Source organism: Pleurodeles waltl, chromosome 5, assembly GCF_031143425.1.
Source record: "Pleurodeles waltl isolate 20211129_DDA chromosome 5, aPleWal1.hap1.20221129, whole genome shotgun sequence".
Lineage (NCBI taxonomy): Eukaryota > Metazoa > Chordata > Amphibia > Caudata > Salamandridae > Pleurodeles > Pleurodeles waltl.
Genome location: NC_090444.1, coordinates 1,125,901,832 through 1,125,920,842, shown reverse-complemented (window position 1 = coordinate 1,125,920,842; position 19,011 = coordinate 1,125,901,832). Strand labels below are relative to the sequence as shown.

Genomic DNA, 19,011 nt, shown 5'->3' with positions numbered 1-19,011 from the left:
TCAAAAACCTACAATGCAAAGGGCTGGAGCAGCACCCCTATGTTTAGCATCAATGAATCAAAATGAAAGCACATAGGAAGCAAGTCATAGGATTTGGGCGCTCACAGTGAGTCCACATAATAGCATTAACATTTCAATCCTAACATGGTGCTCCTGGCAAGAGGATCTTCCCAATTCCTCTAATGTTTCCAGGGAAACTCACAGTGACAAAAAACAGCTGTCAGGGCACTCATGAACATGTAATTAGAAGTAAGTGATGTATCAATATGCAACGTATATTGGTATTAACAACATAAAGAGTTTCAAGCTCAATTTATTCTTGAAACAGAAAAGTTCATCATAGTAAACACAAAGTTGTCCTTTGAAGTCAGTGTTCATGTAGTAAACACAACATTGAAGTCAGTATCCATGTAGCACATACAGCCTGTGTGTTCCTCCTCTCCCACCCCGCCTGGTTTTCCTGGGTCTATTTTGCATCGGCCTAGTTCCCATTGTCCCTGTCTTGTCCTCTGGACCTCTGCTAAAAAAAGAGGGAGTGCCCTGTTGTACTACCCTGTCCTGTCTGGAAGTATTGGAAATAGCACTTAAATCACTGTTGTTGGTAGAAACACTATTTAGTGAGGATGAGGAGCCTAAATCAGAACTTAGCGGGGACTCATTTCTTTTGCATAAATGATCATATTTGCGGGAGAATGTAAAGATCCTACCATTTTTGCAATCCAACTCATCTCGCCTAAGTTTACGCGCCTTTCTTTTTGTGATCTCATATTGATGTAGCTCCAAAATTCCATTAAGAATTTTATAGTTTTTAGCCGTTGGTTCCTCCATGTTCATATTGTTGATATCTGTTTCTAATTGAGCAATTTCTGTTTGTAATTTAGTGATTTTCCTCTCCGAGTTCTCTATCAAAATATTCATTAGTCTAAATGAACTTGACACTATTTCTTGTTCCCAATTGTCCAATAAATCTGGATCAAGATCGTCAAAAGTGGGAAAGATATGTGATCTTAAACCTCTAGGTATCCTGTTGAGTTTTACATATTGTTTTAAGGTTGCCCCATCCCACCATTTAGACACCTCCTGTTTCTTCAATTTCTCTAATTTGAAGAACTTGTCACGAAGCCCCATTTTGGTGTGTTGGGCACCTGCTGCATAAGGCTTAGGTATAGTCCCTGTCTGCTCTAAACTGCCAAAAATGTCTGCTGCTAGTTTATCGCGGTCCATATTTACGATCTAAAGTACAAACGAAGCAAAGCACTCAACTCTAAAAGAACAATCAAAAAACCTACAATGCAAAGGGCTGGAGCAGCACCCCTATGTTTAGCATCAATGAATCAAAATGAAAGCACATAGGAAGCAAGTCATAGGATTTGTGCGCTCACAGTGAGTCCACATAATAGCATTAACATTCCAATCCTAACATGGTTCTCCTGGCAAGAGGATCTTCCCAATTCCTCTTAAGTTTCCAGGGAAACTCACAGTGACAAAAAACAGCTGTCAGGGCACTCATGAACATGTAATTAGAAGTAAGTGATGTATCAATATGCAACGTATATTGGTATTAACAACATAAAGAGTTTCAAGGTCAATTTATTCTTGAAACAGAATAGTTCATCATAGTAAACACAAAGTTGTCCTTTGAAGTCAGTGTTCATGTAGTAAACACAACATTGAAGTCAGTATCCATGTAGCACATACAGCCTGTGTGTTCCTCCTCTCCCACCCCGCCTGGTTTTCCTGGGTCTATTTTGCGTCGGCCTAGTTCCCATTGTCCCTGTCTTATCCTCTGGACCTCTGCTAAAAAAAGAGGGAGTGCCCTGTTGTACTACCCTGTCCTATCTGGAAGTATTGGAAATAGCACTTAAATCACTGTTGTTGGTAGAAACACTATTTAGTGAGGATGAGGAGCTTAAATCAGAACTTAGCTGGGACTCATTTCTTTTGGATAAATGATCATATTTGCAGGAGAATGTAAAGATCCTACCATTTTTGTAATCCAACTCATCTCGCCTAAGTTTACGCGCCTTTCTTTGTGTGATCTCATATTGATGTAGCTCCAAAATTTCATTAAGAATTTTATAGTTCTTAGCCGTTGGTTCTTCCATGTTCATATTGTTGATATCTGTTTCTAATTCAGCAATTTCTGTTTGTAATTTAGTGATTTTCCTCTCTGAGTTCTCTATCAAAATATTCATTAGTCTAAATGAACTTGACACTATTTCTTGTTCCCAATTGTCCAATAAATCTCGATCAAGATCGTCAAAAGTGGGAAAAATATGTGATCTTAAACCTCTAGGTATCCTGTTGAGTTTTACATATTGTTTTAAGGTTGCCCCATCCCACCATTTAGACACCTCCTGTTTCTTCAATTTCTCTAATTTGAAGAACTTGTCACGAAGCTCCATTTTGGTGTGTTGGGCACCTGCTGCATAAGGCTTAGGTATAGTCCTTGTCTGCTCTAAACTGCCAAAAATGTCTGCTGCTAGTTTATCGCAGTCCATATTTACGATCTAAAGTACAAACGAAGCAAAGCACTCAACTCTAAAAGAACAATCAAAAAACCTACAATGCAAAGGGCTGGAGCAGCACCCCTATGTTTAGCATCAATGAATCAAAATGAAAGCACATAGGAAGCAAGTCATAGGATTTGGGCGCTCACAGTGAGTCCACATAATAGCATTAACATTCAATCCTAACATGGTGCTCCTGGCAAGAGGATCTTCCCAATTTCTCTAATGTTTCCAGGGAAACTCACAGTGACAAAAAACAGCTGTCAGGGCACTCATGAACATGTAATTAGAAGTAAGTGATGTATCAATATGCAACGTATATTGGTATTAACAACATAAAGAGTTTCAAGCTCAATTTATTCTTGAAACAGAAAAGTTCATCATAGTAAACACAAAGTTGTCCTTTGAAGTCAGTGTTCATGTAGTAAACACAACATTGAAGTAAGTATCCATGTAGCACATACAGCCTGTGTGTTCCTCCTCTCCCACTCCGCCTGGTTTTCCTGGGTCTATTTTGCGTCGGCCTAGTTCCCATTGTCCCTGTCTTATCCTCTGGACCTCTGCTAAAAAAAGAGGGAGTGCCCTGTTGTTCTACCCTGTCCTGTCTGGAAGTATTGGAAATAGCACTTAAATCACTGTTGTTGGTAGAAACACTATTTAGTGAGGATGAGGAGCCTAAATCAGAACTTAGCGGGGACTAATTTCTTTTGGATAAATGATCATATTTGCGGGAGAATGTAAAGATCCTACCATTTTTGTAATCCAACTCATCTCGCCTAAGGTTACGCGCCTTTCTTTGTGTGATCTCATATTGATGTAGCTCCAAAATTTCATTAAGAATTTTATAGTTCTTAGCCGTTGGTTCTTTCATGTTCATATTGTTGATATCTGTTTCTAATTCAGCAATTTCTGTTTGTAATTTAGTGATTTTCCTCTCTGAGTTCTCTATCAAAATATTCATTAGTCTAAATGAACTTGACACTATTTCTTGTTCCCAATTGTCCAATAAATCTCGATCAAGATCGTCAAAAGTGGGAAAAATATGTGATCTTAAACCTCTAGGTATCCTGTTGAGTTTTACATATTGTTTTAAGGTTGCCCCATCCCACCATTTAGACACCTCCTGTTTCTTCAATTTTTCTAATTTGAAGAACTTGTCACGAAGCCCCATTTTGGTGTGTTGGGCACCTGCTGCATAAGGCTTAGGTATAGTCCCTGTCTGCTCTAAACTGCCAAAAATGTCTGCTGCTAGTTTATCGCAGTCCATATTTACGATCTAAAGTACAAACGAAGCAAAGCACTCAACTCTAAAAGAACAATCAAAAAACCTACAATGCAAAGGGCTGGAGCAGCACCCCTATGTTTAGCATCAATGAATCAAAATGAAAGCACATAGGAAGCAAGTCATAGGATTTGGGCGCTCACAGTGAGTCCACATAATAGCATTAACATTCCAATCCTAACATGGTGCTCCTGGCAAGAGGATCTTCCCAATTCCTCTAATGTATCCAGGGAAACTCACAGTGACAAAAAATAGCTGTCAGGGCACTCATGAACATGTAATTAGAAGTAATTGATGTATCAATATGCAACGTATATTGGTATTAACAACATAAAGAGTTTCAAGCTCAATTTATTCTTGAAACAGAAAAGTTCATCATAGTAAACACAAAGTTGTCCTTTGAAGTCAGTGTTCATGTAGTAAACACAACATTAAAGTCAATATCCATGTAGCACATACAGCCTGTGTGTTCCTCCTCTCCCACCCCGCCTGGTTTTCCTGGGTCTATTTTGCGTCGGCCTAGTTCCCATTGTCCCTGTCTTATCCTCTGGACCTCTGCTAAAAAAAGAGGGAGTGCCCTGTTGTACTACCCTGTCCTGTCTGGAAGTATTGGAAATAGCACTTAAATCACTGTTGTTGGTAGAAACACTATTTAGTGAGGATGAGGAGCCTAAATCAGAACTTAGCGGGGACTCATTTCTTTTGGATAAATGATCATATTTGCGGGAGAATGTAAAGATCCTACCATTTTTGTAATCCAACTCATCTCGCCTAAGTTTACGCGCCTTTCTTTGTGTGATCTCATATTGATGTAGCTCCAAAATTTCATTAAGAATTTTATAGTTCTTAGCCATTGGTTCCTCCATGTTCATATTGTTGATATCTGTTTCTAATTCAGCAATTTCTGTTTGTAATTTAGTGATTTTCCTCTCTGAGTTCTCTATCAAAATATTCATTAGTCTAAATGAACTTGACACTATTTCTTGTTCCCAATTGTCCAATAAATCTGGATTAAGATCGTCAAAAGTGGGAAAAATATGTGATCTTAAACCTCTAGGTATCCTGTTGAGTTTTGCATATTGTTTTAAGGTTGCCCCATCCCACCATTTAGACACCTCCTGTTTCTTCAATTTCTCTAATTTGAAGAACTTGTCACGAAGCCCCATTTTGGTGTGTTGGGCACCTGCTGCATAAGGCTTAGGTATAGTCCCTGTCTGCTCTAAACTGCCAAAAATGTCTGCTGCTAGTTTATCGCAGTCCATATTTACGATCTAAAGTACAAACGAAGCAAAGCACTAAACTCTAAAAGAACAATCAAAAAACCTACAATGCAAAGGGCTGGAGCAGCACCACTATGTTTAGCATCAATGAATCAAAATGAAAGCACATAGGAAGCAAGTCATAGGATTTGTGCGCTCACAGTGAGTCCACATAATAGCATTAACATTCCAATCCTAACATGGTGCTCCTGGCAAGAGGATCTTCCCAATTCCTCTTAAGTTTCCAGGGAAACTCACAGTGACAAAAAACAGCTGTCAGGGCACTCATGAACATGTAATTAGAAGTAAGTGATGTATCAATATGCAACATATATTGGTATTAACAACATAAAGAGTTTCAAGCTCAATTTATTCTTGAAACAGAAAAGTTCATCATAGTAAACACAAAGTTGTCCTTTGAAGTCAGTGTTCATGTAGTAAACACAACATTGAAGTCAGTATCCATGTAGCACATACAGCCTGTGTGTTCCTCCTCTCCCACCCCGCCTGGTTTTCCTGGGTCTATTTTGCGTCGGCCTAGTTCCCATTGTCCCTGTCTTATCCTCTGGACCTCTGCTAAAAAAAGAGGGAGTGCCCTGTTGTACTACCCTGTCCTGTCTGGAAGTATTGGAAATAGCACTTAAATCACTGTTGTTGGTAGAAACACTATTTAGTGAGGATGAGGAGCCTAAATCAGAACTTAGCGGGGACTCATTTCTTTTGGATAAATGATCATATTTGCGGGAGAATGTAAAGATCCTACCATTTTTGTAATCCAACTCATCTCGCCTAAGTTTACGCGCCTTTCTTTGTGTGATCTCATATTGATGTAGCTCCAAAATTTCATTAAGAATTTTATAGTTCTTAGCCATTGGTTCCTCCATGTTCATATTGTTGATATCTGTTTCTAATTCAGCAATTTCTGTTTGTAATTTAGTGATTTTCCTCTCTGAGTTCTCTATCAAAATATTCATTAGTCTAAATGAACTTGACACTATTTCTTGTTCCCAATTGTCCAATAAATCTGGATTAAGATCGTCAAAAGTGGGAAAAATATGTGATCTTAAACCTCTAGGTATCCTGTTGAGTTTTGCATATTGTTTTAAGGTTGCCCCATCCCACCATTTAGACACCTCCTGTTTCTTCAATTTCTCTAATTTGAAGAACTTGTCACGAAGCCCCATTTTGGTGTGTTGGGCACCTGCTGCATAAGGCTTAGGTATAGTCCCTGTCTGCTCTAAACTGCCAAAAATGTCTGCTGCTAGTTTATCGCAGTCCATATTTACGATCTAAAGTACAAACGAAGCAAAGCACTAAACTCTAAAAGAACAATCAAAAAACCTACAATGCAAAGGGCTGGAGCAGCACCCCTATGTTTAGCATCAATGAATCAAAATGAAAGCACATAGGAAGCAAGTCATAGGATTTGTGCGCTCACAGTGAGTCCACATAATAGCATTAACATTCCAATCCTAACATGGTGCTCCTGGCAAGAGGATCTTCCCAATTCCTCTTAAGTTTCCAGGGAAATGCACAGTGACAAAAAACAGCTGTCAGGGCACTCATGAACATGTAATTAGAAGTAAGTGATGTATCAATATGCAACGTATATTGGTATTAACAACATAAAGAGTTTCAAGCTCAATTTATTCTTGAAACAGAAAAGTTCATCATAGTAAACACAAAGTTGTCCTTTGAAGTCAGTGTTCATGTAGTAAACACAACATTGAAGTCAGTATCCATGTAGCACATACAGCCTGTGTGTTCCTCCTCTCCCACCCCGCCTGGTTTTCCTGGGTCTATTTTGCGTCGGCCTAGTTCCCATTGTCCCAGTCTTATCCTCTGGACCTCAGCTAAAAAAAGAGGGAGTGCCCTGTTGTACTACCCTGTCCTGTCTGGAAGTATTGGAAATAGCACTTAAATCACTGTTGTTGATAGAAACACTATTTAGTGAGGATGAGGAGCCTAAATCAGAACTTAGCAGGGACTCATTTCTTTTGGATAAATGATCATATTTGCGGGAGAATGTAAAGATCCTACCATTTTTGTAATCCAACTCATCTCGCCTAAGTTTACGCGCCTTTCTTTGTGTGATCTCATATTGATGTAGCTCCAAAATTTCATTAAGAATTTTATAGTTCTTAGCCGTTGGTTCCTCCATGTTCATATTGTTGATATCTGTTTCTAATTCAGCAATTTCTGTTTGTAATTTAGTGATTTTCCTCTCCGAGTTCTCTATCAAAATATTCATTAGTCTAAATGAACTTGACACTATTTCTTGTTCCAATTGTCCAATAAATCTGGATCAAGATCGTCAAAAGTGGGAAAAATATGTGATCTTAAACCTCTAGGTATCCTGTTGAGTTTTGCATATTGTTTTAAGGTTGCCCCATCCCACCATTTAGACACCTCCTGTTTCTTCAATTTCTCTAATTTGAAGAACTTGTCACGAAGCCCCATTTTGGTGTGTTGGGCACCTGCTGCATAAGGCTTAGGTATAGTCCCTGTCTGCTCTAAACTGCCAAAAATGTCTGCTGCTAGTTTATCGCGGTCCATATTTACGATCTAAAGTACAAACGAAGCAAAGCACTAAACTCTAAAAGAACAATCAAAAAACCTACAATGCAAAGGGCTGGAGCAGCACCCCTATGTTTAGCATCAATGAATCAAAATGAAAGCACATAGGAAGCAAGTCATAGGATTTGTGCGCTCACAGTGAGTCCACATAATAGCATTAACATTCCAATCCTAACATGGTGCTCCTGGCAAGAGGATCTTCCCAATTCCTCTTAAGTTTCCAGGGAAATGCACAGTGACAAAAAACAGCTGTCAGGGCACTCATGAACATGTAATTAGAAGTAAGTGATGTATCAATATGCAACGTATATTGGTATTAACAACATAAAGAGTTTCAAGCTCAATTTATTCTTGAAACAGAAAAGTTAATCATAGTAAACACAAAGTTGTCCTTTGAAGTCAGTGTTCATGTAGTAAACACAACATTGAAGTCAGTATCCATGTAGCACGTACAGCCTGTGTGTTCCTCCTCTCCCACCCCGCCTGGTTTTCCTGGGTCTATTTTGCGTCGGCCTAGTTCCCATTGTCCCTGTCTTATCCTCTGGACCTCTGCTAAAAAAAGAGGGAGTGCCCTGTTGTACTACCCTGTCCTGTCTGGAAGTATTGGAAATAGCACTTAAATCACTGTTGTTGGTAGAAACACTATTTAGTGAGGATGAGGAGCCTAAATCAGAACTTAGCAGGGACTCATTTCTTTTGGATAAATGATCATATTTGCGGGAGAATGTAAAGATCCTACCATTTTTGTAATCCAACTCATCTCGCCTAAGTTTACGCGCCTTTCTTTGTGTGATCTCATATTGATGTAGCTCCAAAATTTCATTAAGAATTTAATAGTTCTTAGCCATTGGTTCCTCCATGTTCATATTGTTAATATCTGTTTCTAATTCAGCAATTTCTGTTTGTAATTTAGTGATTTTCCTCTCCGAGTTCTCTATCAAAATATTCATTAGTCTAAATGAACTTGACACTATTTCTTGTTCCCAATTGTCCAATAAATCTGGATCAAGATCGTCAAAAGTGGGAAAAATATGTGATCTTAAACCTCTAGGTATCCTGTTGAGTTTTACATATTGTTTTAAGGTTGCCCCATCCCACCATTTAGAGACCTCCTGTTTCTTCAATTTCTCTAATTTGAAGAACTTTTCACGAAGCCCCATTTTGGTGTGTTGGGCACCTGCTGCATAAGGCTTAGGTATAGTCCCTGTCTGCTCTAAACTGCCAAAAATGTCTGCTGCTTGTTTATCGCGGTCCATATTTACGATCAAAAGTACAAACGAAGCAAAGCACTCAACTCTAAAAGAACAATCAAAAAACCTACAATGCAAAGGGCTGGAGCAGCACCCCTATGTTTAGCATCAATGAATCAAAATGAAAGCACATAGGAAGCAAGTCATAGGATTTGGGCGCTCACAGTGAGTCCACATAATAGCATTAACATTCCAATCCTAACATGGTGCTCCTGGCAAGAGGATCTTCCCAATTCCTCTTAAGTTTCCAGGGAAACTCACAGTGACAAAAAACAGCTGTCAGGGCACTCATGAACATGTAATTAGAAGTAAGTGATGTATCAATATGCAACGTATATTGGTATTAACAACATAAAGAGTTTCAAGCTCAATTTATTCTTGAAACAGAAAAGTTCATCATAGTAAACACAGAGTTGTCCTTTGAAGTCAGTGTTCATGGAGTAAACACAACATTGAAGTCAGTATCCATGTAGCACATACAGCCTGTGTGTTCCTCCTCTCCCACCCCGCCTGGTTTTCCTGGGTCTATTTTGCGTCGGCCTAGTTCCCATTGTCCCTGTCTTATCCTCTGGACCTCTGCTAAAAAAAGAGGGAGTGCCCTGTTGTACTACCCTGTCCTGTCTGGAAGTATTGGAAATAGCACTTAAATCACTGTTGTTGGTAGAAACACTATTTAGTGAGGATGAGGAGCCTAAATCAGAACTTAGCGGGGACTCATTTCATTGGATAAATGATCATATTTGCGGGAGAATGTAAAGATCCTACCATTTTTGTAATCCAACTCATCTCGCCTAAGTTTACGCGCCTTTCTTTGAGTGATCTCATATTGATGTAGCTCCAAAATTTCATTAAGAATTTTATAGTTCTTAGCCGTTGGTTCCTCCATGTTCATATTGTTGATATCTGTTTCTAATTCAGCAATTTCTGTTTGTAATTTAGTGATTTTCCTCTCCGAGTTCTCTATCAAAATATTCATTAGTCTAAATGAACTTGACACTATTTCTTGTTCCCAATTGTCCAATAAATCTGGATCAAGATCGTCAAAAGTGGGAAAAATATGTGATTTTAAACCTCTAGGTATCCTGTCGAGTTTTACATATTGCTTTAAGGTTGCCCCATCCCACCATTTAGACACCTCCTGTTTCTTCAATTTCTCTCATTTGAAGAACTTGTCACGAAGCCCCATTTTGGTGTGTTGGGCACCTGCTGCATAAGGCTTAGGTATAGTCCCTTTCTGCTCTAAACTGCCAAAAATGCCTGCTGCTAGTTTATGGCGGTCCATATTTACGATCTAAAGTACAAACGAAGCAAAGCACTCAACTCTAAAAGAATAATCAAAAACCTACAATGCAAAGGGCTGGAGCAGCACCCCTATGTTTAGCATCAATGAATCAAAATGAAAGCACATAGGAAGCAAGTCATAGGATTTGGGCGCTCACAGTGAGTCCACATAATAGCATTAACATTTCAATCCTAACATGGTGCTCCTGGCAAGAGGATCTTCCCAATTCCTCTAATGTTTCCAGGGAAACTCACAGTGACAAAAAACAGCTGTCAGGGCACTCATGAACATGTAATTAGAAGTAAGTGATGTATCAATATGCAACGTATATTGGTATTAACAACATAAAGAGTTTCAAGCTCAATTTATTCTTGAAACAGAAAAGTTCATCATAGTAAACACAAAGTTGTCCTTTGAAGTCAGTGTTCATGTAGTAAACACAACATTGAAGTCAGTATCCATGTAGCACATACAGCCTGTGTGTTCCTCCTCTCCCACCCCGCCTGGTTTTCCTGGGTCTATTTTGCATCGGCCTAGTTCCCATTGTCCCTGTCTTGTCCTCTGGACCTCTGCTAAAAAAAGAGGGAGTGCCCTGTTGTACTACCCTGTCCTGTCTGGAAGTATTGGAAATAGCACTTAAATCACTGTTGTTGGTAGAAACACTATTTAGTGAGGATGAGGAGCCTAAATCAGAACTTAGCGGGGACTCATTTCTTTTGCATAAATGATCATATTTGCGGGAGAATGTAAAGATCCTACCATTTTTGCAATCCAACTCATCTCGCCTAAGTTTACGCGCCTTTCTTTTTGTGATCTCATATTGATGTAGCTCCAAAATTCCATTAAGAATTTTATAGTTTTTAGCCGTTGGTTCCTCCATGTTCATATTGTTGATATCTGTTTCTAATTGAGCAATTTCTGTTTGTAATTTAGTGATTTTCCTCTCCGAGTTCTCTATCAAAATATTCATTAGTCTAAATGAACTTGACACTATTTCTTGTTCCCAATTGTCCAATAAATCTGGATCAAGATCGTCAAAAGTGGGAAAGATATGTGATCTTAAACCTCTAGGTATCCTGTTGAGTTTTACATATTGTTTTAAGGTTGCCCCATCCCACCATTTAGACACCTCCTGTTTCTTCAATTTCTCTAATTTGAAGAACTTGTCACGAAGCCCCATTTTGGTGTGTTGGGCACCTGCTGCATAAGGCTTAGGTATAGTCCCTGTCTGCTCTAAACTGCCAAAAATGTCTGCTGCTAGTTTATCGCGGTCCATATTTACGATCTAAAGTACAAACGAAGCAAAGCACTCAACTCTAAAAGAACAATCAAAAAACCTACAATGCAAAGGGCTGGAGCAGCACCCCTATGTTTAGCATCAATGAATCAAAATGAAAGCACATAGGAAGCAAGTCATAGGATTTGTGCGCTCACAGTGAGTCCACATAATAGCATTAACATTCCAATCCTAACATGGTTCTCCTGGCAAGAGGATCTTCCCAATTCCTCTTAAGTTTCCAGGGAAACTCACAGTGACAAAAAACAGCTGTCAGGGCACTCATGAACATGTAATTAGAAGTAAGTGATGTATCAATATGCAACGTATATTGGTATTAACAACATAAAGAGTTTCAAGGTCAATTTATTCTTGAAACAGAATAGTTCATCATAGTAAACACAAAGTTGTCCTTTGAAGTCAGTGTTCATGTAGTAAACACAACATTGAAGTCAGTATCCATGTAGCACATACAGCCTGTGTGTTCCTCCTCTCCCACCCCGCCTGGTTTTCCTGGGTCTATTTTGCGTCGGCCTAGTTCCCATTGTCCCTGTCTTACCCTCTGGACCTCTGCTAAAAAAAGAGGGAGTGCCCTGTTGTACTACCCTGTCCTATCTGGAAGTATTGGAAATAGCACTTAAATCACTGTTGTTGGTAGAAACACTATTTAGTGAGGATGAGGAGCTTAAATCAGAACTTAGCTGGGACTCATTTCTTTTGGATAAATGATCATATTTGCAGGAGAATGTAAAGATCCTACCATTTTTGTAATCCAACTCATCTCGCCTAAGTTTACGCGCCTTTCTTTGTGTGATCTCATATTGATGTAGCTCCAAAATTTCATTAAGAATTTTATAGTTCTTAGCCGTTGGTTCTTCCATGTTCATATTGTTGATATCTGTTTCTAATTCAGCAATTTCTGTTTGTAATTTAGTGATTTTCCTCTCTGAGTTCTCTATCAAAATATTCATTAGTCTAAATGAACTTGACACTATTTCTTGTTCCCAATTGTCCAATAAATCTGGATCAAGATCGTCAAAAGTGGGAAAAATATGTGATCTTAAACCTCTAGGTATCCTGTTGAGTTTTACATATTGTTTTAAGGTTGCCCCATCCCACCATTTAGACACCTCCTGTTTCTTCAATTTCTCTAATTTGAAGAACTTGTCACGAAGCCCCATTTTGGTGTGTTGGGCACCTGCTGCATAAGGCTTAGGTATAGTCCCTGTCTGCTCTAAACTGCCAAAAATGTCTGCTGCTAGTTTATCGCAGTCCATATTTACGATCTAAAGTACAAACGAAGCAAAGCACTCAACTCTAAAAGAACAATCAAAAAACCTACAATGCAAAGGGCTGGAGCAGCACCCCTATGTTTAGCATCAATGAATCAAAATGAAAGCACATAGGAAGCAAGTCATAGGATTTGGGCGCTCACAGTGAGTCCACATAATAGCATTAACATTCCAATCCTAACATGGTGCTCCTGGCAAGAGGATCTTCCCAATTCCTCTAATGTATCCAGGGAAACTCACAGTGACAAAAAACAGCTGTCAGGGCACTCATGAACATGTAATTAGAAGTAATTGATGTATCAATATGCAACGTATATTGGTATTAACAACATAAAGAGTTTCAAGCTCAATTTATTCTTGAAACAGAAAAGTTCATCATAGTAAACACAAAGTTGTCCTTTGAAGTCAGTGTTCATGTAGTAAACACAACATTGAAGTCAATATCCATGTAGCACATACAGCCTGTGTGTTCCTCCTCTCCCACCCCGCCTGGTTTTCCTGGGTCTATTTTGCGTCGGCCTAGTTCCCATTGTCCCTGTCTTATCCTCTGGACCTCTGCTAAAAAAAGAGGGAGTGCCCTGTTGTACTACCCTGTCCTGTCTGGAAGTATTGGAAATAGCACTTAAATCACTGTTGTTGGTAGAAACACTATTTAGTGAGGATGAGGAGCCTAAATCAGAACTTAGCGGGGACTCATTTCTTTTGGATAAATGATCATATTTGCGGGAGAATGTAAAGATCCTACCATTTTTGTAATCCAACTCATCTCGCCTAAGTTTACGCGCCTTTCTTTGTGTGATCTCATATTGATGTAGCTCCAAAATTTCATTAAGAATTTTATAGTTCTTAGCCATTGGTTCCTCCATGTTCATATTGTTGATATCTGTTTCTAATTCAGCAATTTCTGTTTGTAATTTAGTGATTTTCCTCTCTGAGTTCTCTATCAAAATATTCATTAGTCTAAATGAACTTGACACTATTTCTTGTTCCCAATTGTCCAATAAATCTGGATTAAGATCGTCAAAAGTGGGAAAAATATGTGATCTTAAACCTCTAGGTATCCTGTTGAGTTTTGCATATTGTTTTAAGGTTGCCCCATCCCACCATTTAGACACCTCCTGTTTCTTCAATTTCTCTAATTTGAAGAACTTGTCACGAAGCCCCATTTTGGTGTGTTGGGCACCTGCTGCATAAGGCTTAGGTATAGTCCCTGTCTGCTCTAAACTGCCAAAAATGTCTGCTGCTAGTTTATCGCAGTCCATATTTACGATCTAAAGTACAAACGAAGCAAAGCACTAAACTCTAAAAGAACAATCAAAAAACCTACAATGCAAAGGGCTGGAGCAGCACCACTATGTTTAGCATCAATGAATCAAAATGAAAGCACATAGGAAGCAAGTCATAGGATTTGTGCGCTCACAGTGAGTCCACATAATAGCATTAACATTCCAATCCTAACATGGTGCTCCTGGCAAGAGGATCTTCCCAATTCCTCTTAAGTTTCCAGGGAAATGCACAGTGACAAAAAACAGCTGTCAGGGCACTCATGAACATGTAATTAGAAGTAAGTGATGTATCAATATGCAACGTATATTGGTATTAACAACATAAAGAGTTTCAAGCTCAATTTATTCTTGAAACAGAAAAGTTCATCATAGTAAACACAAAGTTGTCCTTTGAAGTCAGTGTTCATGTAGTAAACACAACATTGAAGTCAGTATCCATGTAGCACATACAGCCTGTGTGTTCCTCCTCTCCCACCCCGCCTGGTTTTCCTGGGTCTATTTTGCGTCGGCCTAGTTCCCATTGTCCCTGTCTTATCCTCTGGACCTCTGCTAAAAAAAGAGGGAGTGCCCTGTTGTACTACCCTGTCCTGTCTGGAAGTATTGGAAATAGCACTTAAATCACTGTTGTTGGTAGAAACACTATTTAGTGAGGATGAGGAGCCTAAATCAGAACTTAGCGGGGACTCATTTCTTTTGGATAAATGATCATATTTGCGGGAGAATGTAAAGATCCTACCATTTTTGTAATCCAACTCATCTCGCCTAAGTTTACGCGCCTTTCTTTGTGTGATCTCATATTGATGTAGCTCCAAAATTTCATTAAGAATTTAATAGTTCTTAGCCATTGGTTCCTCCATGTTCATATATTTAATATCTGTTTCTAATTCAGCAATTTCTGTTTGTAATTTAGTGATTTTCCTCTCCGAGTTCTCTATCAAAATATTCATTAGTCTAAATGAACTTGACACTATTTCTTGTTCCCAATTGTCCAATAAATCTAGATCAAGATCGTCAAAAGTGGGAAAAATATGTGATCTTAAACCTCTAGGTTTCCTGTTGAGTTTTGCATATTGTTTTAAGGTTGCCCCATCCCACCATTTAGACACCTCCTGTTTCTTCAATTTCTCTAATTTGAAGAACTTGTCACGAACCCCCATTTTGGTGTGTTGGGCACCTGCTGCATAAGGCTTAGGTATAGTCCCTGTCTGCTCTAAACTGCCAAAAATGTCTGCTGCTAGTTTATCGCGGTCCATATTTACGATCTAAAGTACAAACGAAGCAAAGCACTAAACTCTAAAAGAACAATCAAAAAACCTACAATGCAAAGGGCTGGAGCAGCACCCCTATGTTTAGCATCAATGAATCAAAATGAAAGCACATAGGAAGCAAGTCATAGGATTTGTGCGCTCACAGTGAATCCACATAATAGCATTAACATTCCAATCCTAACATGGTGCTCCTGGCAAGAGGATCTTCCCAATTCCTCTTAAGTTTCCAGGGAAATGCACAGTGACAAAAAACAGCTGTCAGGGCACTCATGAACATGTAATTAGAAGTAAGTGATGTATCAATATGCAACGTATATTGGTATTAACAACATAAAGAGTTTCAAGCACAATTTATTCTTGAAACAGAAAAGTTCATCATAGTAAACACAAAGTTGTCCTTTGAAGTCAGTGTTCATGTAGTAAACACAACATTGAAGTCAGTATCCATGTAGCACGTACAGCCTGTGTGTTCCTCCTCTCCCACCCCGCCTGGTTTTCCTTGGTCTATTTTGCGTCGGCCTAGTTCCCATTGTCCCTGTCTTATCCTCTGGACCTCTGCTAAAAAAAGAGGGAGTGCCCTGTTGTACTACCCTGTCCTGTCTGGAAGTATTGGAAATAGCACTTAAATCACTGTTGTTGGTAGAAACACTATTTAGTGAGGATGAGGAGCCTAAATCAGAACCTAGCGGGGACTCATTTCTTTTGGATAAGTGATCATATTTGCGGGAGAATGTAAAGATCCTACCATTTTTGTAATCCAACTCATCTCACCTAAGTTTACGCGCCTTTCTGTGTGTGATCTCATATTGATGTAGCTCCAAAATTTCATTAAGAATTTTATAGTTCTTAGCCGTTGGTTCCTCCATGTTCATATTGTTGATATCTGTTTCTAATTCAGCAATTTCTGTTTGTAATTTTGTGATTTTCCTCTCTGAGTTCTCTATCAAAATATTCCTTAGTCTAAATGAACTTGACACTATTTCTTGTTCCCAATTGTCCAATAAATATGGATCAAGATCGTCAAAAGTGGGAAAAATATGTGATCTTAAACCTCTAGGTATCCTGTTGAGTTTTACATATTGTTTTAAGGTTGCCCCATCCCACCATTTAGACACCTCCTGTTTCTTCAATTTCTCTAATTTGAAGAACTTGTCACGAAGCCCCATTTTGGTGTGTTGGGCACCTGCTGCATAAGGCTTAGGTATAGTCCCTGTCTGCTCTAAACTGCCAAAAATGTCTGCTGCTAGTTTATCGCAGTCCATATTTACGATCTAAAGTACAAACGAAGCAAAGCACTAAACTCTAAAAGAACAATAAAAAAAACTACAATGCAAAGGGCTGGAGCAGCACCCCTATGTTTAGCATCAATGAATCAAAATGAAAGCACATAGGAAACAAGTCATAGGATTTGGGCGCTCACAGTGAGTCCACATAATAGCATTAACATTCCAATCCTAACATGATGCTCCTGGCAAGAGGATTTTCCCAATTCCTGTAATGTTTCCAGGGAAACTCACAGTGACAAAAAACAGCTTTCAGGGCACTCATGAACATGTAATTAGAAGTAAGTGATGTATCAATATGCAACATATATTGGTATTAACAACATAAAGAGTTTCAAGCTCAATTTATTCTTGAAACAGAAAAGTTCATCATAGTAAACACAAAGTTGTCCTTTGAAGTCAGTGTTCATGTAGTAAACACAACATTAAAGTCAGTATCCATGTAGCACATACAGCCTGTGTGTTCCTCCTCTCCAACCCCGCCTGGTTTTCCTGGGTCTATTTTGCATCGGCCTAGTTCCCATTGTCCCTGTCTTGTCCTCTGGACCGCTGCTAAAAAAAGAGGGAGTGCCCTGTTGTACTACTCTGTCCTGTCTGGAAGTATTGGAAATAGCACTTAAATCACTGTTGTTGGTAGAAACACTATTTAGTGAGGATGAGGAGCCTAAATCAGAACTTAGCGGGGACTCATTTCTTTTGGATAAATGATCATATTTGCGGGAGAATGTAAAGATCCTACCATTTTTGTAATCCAACTCATCTCGCCTAAGTTTACGCGTCTTCCTTTGTGTGATCTCATATTGATGTAGCTCCAAAATTTCGTTAAGAATTTTATAGTTCTTAGCCGTTGGTTCCTCCATGTTCATATTGTTGATATCTGTTTCTAATTCAGCAATTTCTGTTTGTAATTTAGTGATTTTCCTCTCCGAGTTCTCTATCAAAATATTCATTAGTCTAAATGAACTTGACACTATTTCTTGTTCCCAATTGTCCAATAAATCTGGATCAAGATCGTCAAAAGTGGGAAAAATATGTGATCTTAAACCTCTAGGTATCCTGTTGAGTTTTACATATTGCTTTAAGGTTGCCCCATCCCACCATTTAGACACCTCCTGTTTCTTCAATTTCTCTAATTTGAAGAACTTGTCATGAAGCCCCATTTTGGTGTGTTGGGCACCTGCTGCATAAGGCTTAGGTATAGTCCCTGTCTGCTCTAAACTGCCAAAAATGTCTGCTGCTAGTTTATCGCGATCCATATTTAGGATCTAAAGTACAAACGAAGCAAAGCACTCAACTTTAAAAAAACAATCAAAAAACCTACAATGCAAAGGGCTGGAGCAGCACCCCTATGTTTAGCATCAATGAATCAAAATGAAAGAACATAGGAAGCAAGTCATAGGATTTGTGCGCTCACAGTGAGTCCACATAATAGCATTAACATTCCAATCCTAACATGGTGCTCCTGGCAAGAGGATCTTCCCAATTCCTCTTAAGTTTCCAGGGAAACTCACAGTGACAAAAAACAGCTGTCAGGGCACTCATGAACATGTAATTAGAAGTAAGTGATGTATCAATATGCAACATATATTGGTATTAACAACATAAAGAGTTTCAAGCTCAATTTATTCTTGAAACAGAAAAGTTCATCATAGTAAACACAAAGTTGTCCTTTGAAGTCAGTGTTCATGTAGTAAACACAACATTGAAGTCAGTATCCATGTAGCACATACAGCCTGTGTGTTCCTCCTCTCCCACCCCGCCTGGTTTTCCTGGGTCTATTTTGCGTCGGCCTAGTTCCCATTGTCCCTGTCTTATCCTCTGGACCTCTGCTAAAAAAAGAGGGAGTGCCCTGTTGTACTACCCTGTCCTGTCTGGAAGTATTGGAAATAGCACTTAAATCACTGTTGTTGGTAGAAACACTATTTAGTGAGGATGAGGAGCCTAAATCAGAACTTAGCGGGGACTCATTTCTTTTGGATAAATGATCATATTTGCGGGAGAATGTAAAGATCCTACCATTTTTGTAATCCAACTCATCTCGCCTAAGTTTACGCGCCTTTCTTTGTGTGATCTCATATTGATGTAGCTCCAAAATTTCATTAAGAATTTTATAGTTCTTAGCCATTGGTTCCTCCATGTTCATATTGTTGATATCTGTTTCTAATTCAGCAATTTCTGTTTGTAATTTAGTGATTTTCCTCTCTGAGTTCTCTATCAAAATATTCATTAGTCTAAATGAACTTGACACTATTTCTTGTTCCCAATTGTCCAATAAATCTGGATTAAGATCGTCAAAAGTGGGAAAAATATGTGATCTTAAACCTCTAGGTATCCTGTTGAGTTTTGCATATTGTTTTAAGGTTGCCCCATCCCACCATTTAGACACCTCCTGTTTCTTCAATTTCTCTAATTTGAAGAACTTGTCACGAAGCCCCATTTTGGTGTG

At 38.9% G+C, this 19,011-nt stretch overlaps 1 protein-coding gene across 1 annotated transcript in view; it reads right to left on the bottom strand.

Moving 5' to 3' along the window:
• LOC138297092 (cytadherence high molecular weight protein 2-like) overlaps positions 1-19,011 on the bottom strand; it is a 112,390-nt gene that overhangs the window by 38,789 nt on the left and 54,590 nt on the right. The window contains exons 15-18 of the mRNA XM_069236595.1: positions 10,920-11,114; positions 9,644-9,787; positions 3,261-3,455; positions 708-902 (exon numbers count right to left, since the gene is read on the bottom strand). Coding sequence (XP_069092696.1) covers positions 708-902; positions 3,261-3,455; positions 9,644-9,787; positions 10,920-11,114 — 729 coding nt within the window. The remainder of the gene's footprint in view (positions 1-707; positions 903-3,260; positions 3,456-9,643; positions 9,788-10,919; positions 11,115-19,011) is intronic.